The following is a 9,956-nucleotide window of genomic DNA, read 5'->3' on the forward strand; positions in this document are numbered from 1 at the left end:
TTTTCCAGCACTAGGGAAGAAGAAAGCTTTGTTTTAGGCCAAATTTGAAAGTGTGCAATCAACTAATATGAGTGTCATTACAACTAAACAAATAGACTTGAACAACGACCTCATCCAGAAAATGATCGCCAAAGTCTGAAAAGTTGCACTGTTGTGGCCCAGCACATACGCTTGTGATTTCTCAGTGTAAAGCAAACTGTGCTTAAAAAATATGCAGGAATGAGAAGGAGCGCATCCACTGCTTGCAACCCTCAAGTGGATTTCCAGTGCTGCTCGAAAATTATGGCTGTAACACATTTGCAGCATCTGATAGCAAACAAGGAGCTGCCACGATGACCACTTTCATCGGTTTGTCAGATTCAAATGTTGCTGAGAAAATTGTAAGTTGTGGCCAACCAGACTAGCTGTATCCAAACAATGCACCAGGATGAGTGGATAAATCCTCACTTCTTTTGCGATGATACTTCATAAGCAAACAAAAAATGAAGAATGAAATCTGATGTTTCATGAACCGCACGACAGAAGCTAATGGAAAGTTAATAACCTCACAATCTCAAATGACTAGTTTTCACTGCCCAATAGATGTGCATATAATTTCCTATAATTGTTTGCATTCAAATAGCATATGCGCCTCACTCGTAAATTTGACTAGTTGAAGAGACATGGAGTCGCATACACGAGTGCGCGGTATAAATATAGTTGAAGACGGCATTAGGGTACAAGGCGGCCAAGGAGATGGACCAGTCGTGAGGCCTCCTGCATGAGTTTGCAACTAAATCACCATGAGCAGGGGCATTAATAAGAGGAACAGTTGGCAGTTGGCATACTTGTAACAGATGTAAGAGTCACGTAGTTTGGTAGAAACCTAACTATAAAGTTTATATGCTGACAGCTTGTGACATTTCCTCATTAATCCTTTCGACATAAAAGAGCATTAGATTTCTACCAGGCCTAATACATATATGTGTGTGTGTGTATCCCGATAACGGTGAACTGATTTCACCAAATTTTTGACAAGAATTAGGAAGAGTAGACCCTTATTTCATTATAACAAACACATCTAAGATTCTCCTCAATTTTCAAAACATTGATGAAAATTTTACCTTCTTATGATTAACTAAATAGAACAAGACATCCAAGACTAGAACTCAGGATCTCATGATGGTGCTACAAGCAAAGCTTCAAAAAGTCTGGATCTTCATACATATTGTTAGGTCAATATGAATGCAGGAAGTCATCACTAAATAAAACAGTATAGTGGATTCAGAAAACAGAAAGCAATTCAAACCTGTATTTATCCCATCCATGGAGTTTGGCAACGCGAAAGATAATTTCTGACTTCACTAAGAGCTGCAATCAGAGATCAATTAGTGCTTGATGCTCATTTTGCTTACATTCAAGTGCGAATATATTGGATACCTGGGAGGCGTGGAAAATCAGGTTCTACTCCATTTCCATTGATGTCCAAGTGATTTGGGGTCGCGTACTTCCCTATAGTGACTACCACACCAGATCCATCATGAAGCTCAAAAACAGATTGTATTAGACCCTGTGAAGGTGTTCATGTAGCATATTGCATATTAAATTACAGATGGAAAAGAGAGGTAACAATTTTCCAAAGATGCACCAAGAAATAAATTAATGCCTATTATCAAGACCTTGCCATAAGTCCTTTCTCCCACCAGAACCGCTTTGCAGTTATCATGAAGTGCTGTAGCAACCTACGAAATGACTCATGTTACAATATGAAATTTTGGTCTAATAATTTTGTAATTACAAGCAGAGTATACCACTCACAATTTCGCTTGCGCTTGCAGTCCTGTTATTCACGAGGACCTGCAATACAAAAAACAAATAATTAGAATAAACAAGGTGAAGCCTTGCAACCATACATATTTTAATGAGAATGAGGAGTACATGAAAGCCAATTTTTGTTACTATATGCACAATCTTATGACAATAACCTTCAGCAAATAAACCCCCTCTAGAGATCCTAAGACAGCTCATGGTAACATTCAGAATAAGCATAGTTTAGACATTAAATCCCTGATATGCCAGAGAATGTGTATAGCTTGGTCAAAGAAAGGACAAACAATATTAAATTACCTGAAAATTTCGATCAAACAACTTGTTGTGAAGTAAAATTTACAAGTGCATTAATAACCATTCGATGCTATCATACTATGAAGAGTATTTTACAGGAAAAGAGACATGTAATAATACATTTTACATGAGAGGCATAACTACCTTATATGAAAGTATGAGCTCTAAGCATGTTGTGGTCAAAGAATCTGAAAATCTTATGGGCTCTCCATGGTACCTCAGACCAAATCTTATCGGAGAAACATCAATTGTTGGTCATGAGACCATCTAGTATATTTCCAAAACTCAAATCCAAGTTATTTCCATGACGGGGGATCGGTTTAAATGATAGCTATATACATCATTTATTAATTCCACAAGACATAGCATACATGAACATGCCACATCCATTTCTCCCATCGACAGGAACTAGCTGAGCATGCATCAATGTGTGCTATATCCATACAGATGTTAAGATTGTCACCCAACTATCCTTAATGCTCATGTTTCATGATCTCATTGGCATGAGACAATATCAGCATGTGATGTATACTCATGGCCACCTCATTCGTATCAACAATAAAGTTGTATGTTGAAAAGAACACCAAATCAACGGCTCAATTACCTCCGGTGTAGATTCACCATAAGCACCCAGTTACACCACAATCACATACCAAACTAGTCAACAACTGACACTGCTTCATTCTTCAATAAGATACTAATGTTGTTGTTATACCATGTAGTGGTTCTTGATCATGATTTCTAATTCACGGTAATGTTCACATGAATAAAATTGATCTACATGTGAATTTGTCCAACATAATCAGTTGTTATGACTGAAAAGAGAACAAAAAGAAATGTCATGTTTGCATACAATGAGAGGAGTGGTAGCAAAAGGTGCAGTGTCCGCAACAATACTTTTCTGAACCTGGGGATCTCTGCCAACAGTATAAGTGATCTGCAAATAGGACGGAAATAAAAAAACACAAATTATAGAGTGGGTGATAATTCTAGGAACAACTAAGATAGGAAAGGCTTCAGAAAAAAAAAACAAGTATAGCTCATAGTGCATAACAATTATAGTTAATCATAGTGAAGGAACTAATTGGGTGCATACTACAAATACAAAATCAAAATAACATACTGTTTCTCCTTTGTCCAAGAAAAGCTTAGCAACTTCAATCCCAGCCTAGGAAAAACAAGAACCATTGTTAGATTCTCGCAGCCACTGTTTTAGTCACAGGATGACTATACTGACAATATGTATCTGAACCATAGTCATAATGTATTACAAAGGATTTGTTTTCAAGTTTATTGGTGTTGAAATATCACATAGAGGGCTGGTCAGGAAATGTTCACAAACTTTTGATGAACCATGTGCTGATCCGTAAAGCCAACCGCATCTAGATGGGATAAAGCTTGTTGACTAATATATAGATGGGACAAAGCTTGTTTACTAATATATACAAAATTGAACATTATGGCGCCAACCCAAGAATAACAACCTCACAAGTTCCTATAAGATATACATCAGTAAAGATTATCTTGATACTTGCATCCATCTTAAACCCAATTATATATGATGAGGCAAAACATATGCCCCCACAATACATTCTCCCAACATTGAGCAACCCTGCTATTTTGTCATGCATTAGATATATCTATTCATGTCAATTTGTGTTAAGAGTTTTTTTTTTCTATGTGAGGAAGCAGTTGCTCCAGTACCAACGTACTTTGTTTGGGCTTCTTTTTGACACCTAATTTCTTTAATTCACCTTAATGAGCAAACAAAGTAAGAAGCTGGAAAATAATTCAAAAACAATAAGTAAAGAACTGAGATACAAATGCATGGTCATAGTTTGATAGGCTTTGGCCTCAATTTTCTGCATTTAAAAACCTGGTACAAAGAAAATATAAATGTAAGCAAAAAAGTGCTGTTAACTAACCTGCACTAGTCCACCAAGATTATCCTTAAGATCCAAAACCATGTAAGAGGCACCAGAATCTAGAAGACGTCTCAGTGCTGCAATAGGCATTCCCTATATCAGCATACACATAAAAGATTGTGAAATTAAAAATTCTAAGACATAGAGTTATCACATGCCAATAACCAAATCTTTCTTTGCCAACGCATTAAACTCTTTTATGTGTACATATCCAACTGAAACATCTCCATTTTCGATTTTCTCCAGACGATAGGATACTGGAGTTCTAGCAACAAGTTGCCTCTGGACCTTTATTGACTGGATTGGGCCACAGTTTCCATGTTTAACCTACACACGTAGATATTAAAGTTCAAGGATCATAAGAACTCAGAAACTGTAAATATTTCCATGTAGTGCATTTATTAGTTGATATATAAACACAACCTCTATAGTCACAAATGTTTCCTTTGGACCTTGTAGCATTGAGGATACATCAAATGCTGATCTTCCTCTTACAATCACACCATTAACTGATAAGAGCTCATCCCCCTAAAAAGAGAGCACAGAAATAGAAGGAAAATGTGATTAGAAAACGGCAGTAAGAACCTTCCTTGATGCTAAAAGTTAATGGCATGATATGCTAATACTTCAGAACAATGCCCCCTGCTCAGAGTTGGAGCTACACAAAGAACTACCTGAAAGGCCCTGCACTTCAAGTAGAAGTCTGAACTAGCTTCCTAGCAACAACCAAATCACTAAGTCAAACTGAACTTTAGCAAATGCTCTTTCCTTACCTCCATATTCATTAAGAACCACTTCCCTACCTATTAAGACTACAGCATCAAATCTTGCATCATAATGTGACAATGCTCCATTCAAAAATCCTTCATTCCTGGAAGCCTATGGCAATCGGTTGACTGTACATCCAACTATACATCCACTACTAACCTCTTTTAGAAAATGAATGAATAGAAATATAAGTATTATGCAGGCATTGAAAGGGCCACAATTCTAGTCTAACTAGACATTGAAACCTCCACCAAAATTGGGTCATCTGGTCCTCTCTGCACTAAACACAGGTGGAAGTTAATTATAAATCAGTTATTTGTTTAAACAAAAAAAAAACTATGGGCATTTATATGCCAAGCCTGTATATATCACAATGACCAAAAAAGATCGGAGAAATTATTAGGTAACACCATGATAACTTGATTTTGGAACCATACCTATCCAGGCTCGCTAGATTGACCTCAAGATCGGTAATATATATGCAGCATATCCTAGCAATAATTAAACGTATATTCTTTTTAAGACAAAAAAACTCAAATGAATTACATTACCTGTCTCACGCCAGCAGAATGAGCAGGACCATCTAATACGATCCCTAGCACCTTCAATTTGACAGCACCATCGCCATCAGGAACTTCCCTCAGATTTATTCCAATCCCAGTAACGTCATACTTGGACATCTTTGAGAACTTTCATCAAAGATGAAAGCATCATATGTCAACAAACATGGAAGGTGCAATTCTCATGAATATAATAGCAATAAAGAAGAGGAGAGTTGTCAAAAGTCATAAATAAGAAATTAATTAGCATATTTTAGAGCATATATTTGAATGGTAGTGACAAACATCAGACCCTCATTTCCTTGTTTACACTTACCCATTCACAAGAAGGAGAAGCTGGAAGGTTTCTAATATGAAAAGTGGAATTAAACGAAGATGCAGAACAATTGCACAAATAAGAACAAGAGAATATTAGATGTATTCTAAAAGGAAAAGGATTTGCAAGCTCCTTGAGGAAGAAGTTACATCATTAGCAAATTTAAAGAGAGAGAGAGGAGCAGCCCTGGACTATTTTTCAGTTGCTCTGAATATTTTCATTGTTTTGAGGGGTATGATACCAGCAATCACATATGTAGGAAAAATATTGTTGAAGGTTCAGCAATAATTATTCTATTTTCCGTAATTGTTTCATTAGCCAACATACTTACCCCTTATTAAAAATAAATTTCAGCAAGAACAAAATTATCAAGTACAAACAGTTTACTTCTTGTTATTATCATAAGATCAGCACATTTCTCAATATGCATTGCTTATATGAAAGTTAATATTAATCAATTCAGACCACTATACTTATTAGGCGTACATATTCAGTGGGTTATTCTCATTGATGCATGATGTGGTGCATGCTTGTTCCACCTGCACATGCTCTCACTAACAGATGGCTTCAAAGACCTCCCGGCCATTGAGATCACTTGAAAGCCTCAATGTCATTGATATTGAAAATGAGAACCAAATGATAGTTATGCTCATGAGATCAGTCATCACAGAGACACAAAAGACATAGCATAAGGGTTTCATTGACTTCAAATACCAAACTACCAGAAGATATTGTAGGTTAAAGCTTTCATTCTCAATCGGCTTCCCATTGAATTACTCATTGGATCTAAAACGAGAATCAGCTGCCATGCATAACTTGAATATTGGGAAGGGAAAAAACATGCTCTTCCTTTTTCTCCTCAGGTTATAATGTCTGATGCTCAAATTCCATCAGGATTTCTTTACTGGGTGCAGCTCTCCAGCATAAATCTGAGGGCTAAGTGTTCATGGCTCGAGACATTGCTATTGAATGGAGATTGGGCATGAGCCCTGAGCCTTTGTCTCTACATTTCTTTGTCATTTTATTTTTTCCGGCTTTATCTATTATATATACATCATCCTATGCCAGTAGAGATGGAAGCTCACCCTCAAATGAATCCCACGAAATCTCACAATCCACACTTTCTTTAACCCAAAGTTGACTCCACAGTCCCTTCTTTCTCATCAGCTTGCAGATGTAAAATCCTTAGTTCATTATAGGTTGCACTAGTCCAACTCATTTTTATATTTTTAAAGTATTATCAGTAAGCTCGCATGTTAGGTTTTCAATTATGGCATTGTCCTTGTTTTAATATTATTATAAGCCTTTTCTCTATGTCACTTGTTCTTTAAAAGTGCTAGTGTGAGATCTCCATAAAAACTTTGTGTTGAAGATTAAGGTTCATATCTAAATAAACAGATGGGTATATGAATTTTCTTTATAAAGATGCAGAAAATTATGCACATGGAAAAGATTTCATAGTCCAGAGGTGACTCCTTAAGGCTCGCACTGAAAATAATCAAGCAAGTTAAAGCAAAAGAGAAAGACATGTAAGAAAAGAAGAAAGAAGCAAAATTGTTCCTTAATTTCCAAGAAACCCACTTTTTTCTTCTTTAAGGAGATGGTAAAGAAATAAGGTAAAAACCAGTGCTTTCCTTAATGTCGCACAAAAACTTGAGCATTTCATTCTCCTTTAAATCCAAAGAAAGACTCAAAATTGATCTCCTGGACCTTATAACTCCTGACCTTAACCAAATCCAATGTTCAAATAAAGAATTAAAGAATTAACATATCATTTGCAAGACCGGTCAAGAGAAAAGGAGAAGTCAGCTGGATTAGATGGCCGGCCCCTTTTATCCCTTCATTTTCTTTTTATATATTTCTATTATCTTTCTTTTCTTTTCATATTTCTATTATCTTTCTTTTCTTCCCTTTTTTTCTTTTGTTTCCTTCTTCACTTTCTTTTTACTCTCCTTTCTCCCCACTGCTCTCCATCTCTCCTTTCTGTTAAAAAAATGCCACATTATTCTACTCCTGGCCATGGTTGCAGAGAGGAGTTTATACAGCCCAAATAAGATTAGAGTGTCCCAACATCAGCGAGCTAACATTATTGCTAATGTGTATAAGTTGTGGATACCCATCTATAAACTCATTGATTTCACCGAAGACATTCAATCACAGTTATATTCGTATAATATCAGAAGTTGTCAGCGACAACACATGAAAATAGCCTGTAGAAGACACAAACCTATGGAAAATAAAGATCCACATCCATCACGTAACAAGAATTTGCAAACAAAGTGTAGGAAAAGGATTGGATCGCTGGAGACCAATATACATAACAGCCTCATACCATCTCTCACGATTTCCCCTGGTCATGTAAATTGATGAGTGATAAACTGTACCCAAAACCCAATTCTCCTTGGACTTTACGACAATTGTTCACATCATTTATCTTGGATCGACACTAGATACGATTCATATTTGACTACAAAAATGATCATTTCATAAACCAAGGGCTAACTAGATTTCAGATCAAAATCGTTTTCCTTCTAAAAAATCAAGCACAAAATCAACCATCAGAAGATAAAAACACATGCTTTAAACACAACAATAAATTCATAGCATAAAGAAAAGTTAAGCTAAATCAACTATTGGAAGGAAAGAAATTACTTCTGAAGGAGAAAGGAACCGTGTATATGGGTCACCTAGGCTGGCCAGCATCTTTTGAATGGCATCATGAGCTCTAGATCTTGTTTGGATACTTTTGTGAAGAAAATCTTGCTTCTTTTTCTACAGCATGAAAAGAGAAGATAATATGACAATGCTGGAGACTGGAGTTTATAGAAAACAATTGTGAAAATCATAGCCCCAACATTGCAAGATATAGGAAGTGATTGCAAAATTCAGATATCAAAGATCCAAAGAACCATAATAAGCTGTGAGTCTCATAGCATTGTAACATCTCAAATAAAAAAGAGTGGCATATCGGATGCTTGCACATACTTTTGATGCATGCAATCATCAGGATTCAAAATTATTGCAATTTTGCCCAAATAATAGTCATCTTTTCTTGTAGGCCAAATGTTCCTGCATATTAATACCTTTGTATTTAATTATCTGTTCAATTAGTCTTGCCAGTTCCCAACATAAAAACAATCTGATATCAGGTATTTATTGATCCTCCAACACTCAAAACTACTTTCTCTGCGTTCTTTTTCTTCTTTTTCAACGGTACCAGACTAAACTTTAGTTAGAACTTTCCATGGTATTGTTCGAGTAGTCTCATCAGTACTTGGAGGACGATGAGCAACTACAAAATCAATCTGGGTCCATAAATGCATGATTTTCTTTCGCATGGAATTCAACTGCAGCTGTCTGTTTATTCGGCTCCAAGAAACTGAAAAGCACCATTAGATAGTCTATAAAAAGAAGAATATTCGATTCAATCTACCAGCCACTTCTCGGGAGACCAGGAACGACTGACGGCGTCGCCGAGGAAGCTCTCGTTGACAACCTCCCAGGCCTCCTCCACCAGGCCCTCGTTCGTGATCGACTCCGGCGGCACCTCCGCCTCCTCCTCCTCCTCCGCCCAGTCCTGGCAGAGCTCCGACGGAGGCGGTCGCGACAGCTGGACGGCAGGCCGGCCCGCCGCCTCCGCGAGGGAAGGGAAAGGAGAAGCGAGGAGAGAGAAGGAGAGGGCTCCGGCCGTCGCTCGGAGTAGAAGCTTGTGGAGGCATCGCCAGGATGTATCGGAGAGGGAGGAGGAGACGGAGGTGACCGCCTTTGGGCGGTGGAATGGAGAAGTCGGCGTTCGTTTAGTTGTTATCGGCGGCGGTGGCAGGGGCGAGAGGGGCCGTGGGTAGTGGTGGCCGCAAGCCAAGGGGAGTCTCATTTTCTCCACCCCAGCTTGCTTGCTTGATTGCTTGGTCCCCTACGCTCCTAGCTTTATTTTCGCTCATCCACCGCCGTAGCACTTGATACACAACGAACTGTAGGCGACCTGGGCCTGGTACTCCTAACTAGGTTACGGCTAGGCTCGTCAATGGATCCCGTTTTGGCTCAAAATTGACCTAATTAGTAGGGTTTGAAATTAACCTGACTCGATCAAAAAATATTTGTATTTCATGATAAAAAAGGAAAAAAAACTTGAAGTATCTGTAAGGTAATTGGATCAGATTTGTATTGACCTTGCTCCATTATTAACAAACAAGGAAGTCTCTGAGGACAGACTCACTTAGTTATGTTTATAATGGAATTGACATCAAGCAGCTTGAGCATGCTTAAAGTCTCCCAACCAAATGA

The 9,956-nt window shown here is 37.7% G+C and overlaps 1 protein-coding gene across 7 annotated transcripts; it reads right to left on the reverse strand.

Moving 5' to 3' along the window:
• Nucleotides 1-8: 8 nt before the first annotated feature.
• LOC103712703 (carboxyl-terminal-processing peptidase 1, chloroplastic) lies at nt 9-9,603 on the reverse strand. 7 transcript variants are annotated; one of them, XR_005511505.1, is made up of 15 exons: nt 9,106-9,603; nt 8,325-8,444; nt 5,348-5,485; nt 4,452-4,556; nt 4,187-4,355; nt 4,029-4,105; nt 3,227-3,271; nt 2,957-3,040; nt 1,798-1,836; nt 1,659-1,721; nt 1,420-1,549; nt 1,289-1,350; nt 1,104-1,196; nt 677-756; nt 12-404 (listed from the first exon to the last, which is right to left on the reverse strand). XR_005511505.1 is itself a non-coding variant. In XM_008799292.3 (13 exons), the coding sequence occupies exons 1-12, from the start codon at nt 9,544-9,546 to the stop codon at nt 1,295-1,297; spliced, it is 1,467 nt and encodes a 488-aa protein (XP_008797514.1). In that variant the 5' UTR covers nt 9,547-9,603; the 3' UTR covers nt 9-404; nt 1,289-1,294. The 7 variants fall into 7 exon arrangements, 2 of the variants coding, with proteins under 2 accessions (XP_008797514.1, XP_017699674.1); XR_003386694.2 differs by lacking the exon at nt 1,104-1,196 and having other exon boundaries at nt 9,106-9,602; XR_604973.3 differs by lacking the exon at nt 1,104-1,196 and having other exon boundaries at nt 545-756; nt 9,106-9,602.
• Between the last annotated feature and the right edge of the window lie 353 nt (nt 9,604-9,956).

This window comes from Phoenix dactylifera, chromosome 4 (genome assembly GCF_009389715.1).
Source record: "Phoenix dactylifera cultivar Barhee BC4 chromosome 4, palm_55x_up_171113_PBpolish2nd_filt_p, whole genome shotgun sequence".
Classification (NCBI taxonomy): Eukaryota; Viridiplantae; Streptophyta; class Magnoliopsida; order Arecales; family Arecaceae; genus Phoenix; species Phoenix dactylifera.

Coding starts and splice junctions, on each gene's coding strand:
- LOC103712703 (XM_008799292.3), bottom strand. CDS start 9,546: ATGAGACTCCCCTTGGCTTGCGGCCACCACTACCCACGGCCCCTCTCG. Junction 4,557..5,347: donor ATTCTGCTGGCGTGAGACAG/GTAATGTAATTC, acceptor CTCTCTTTTTAG/GGGGATGAGCTCTTATCAGT. Junction 1,351..1,419: donor TGATTTTCCACGCCTCCCAG/GTATCCAATATA, acceptor CTCTGATTGCAG/CTCTTAGTGAAGTCAGAAAT.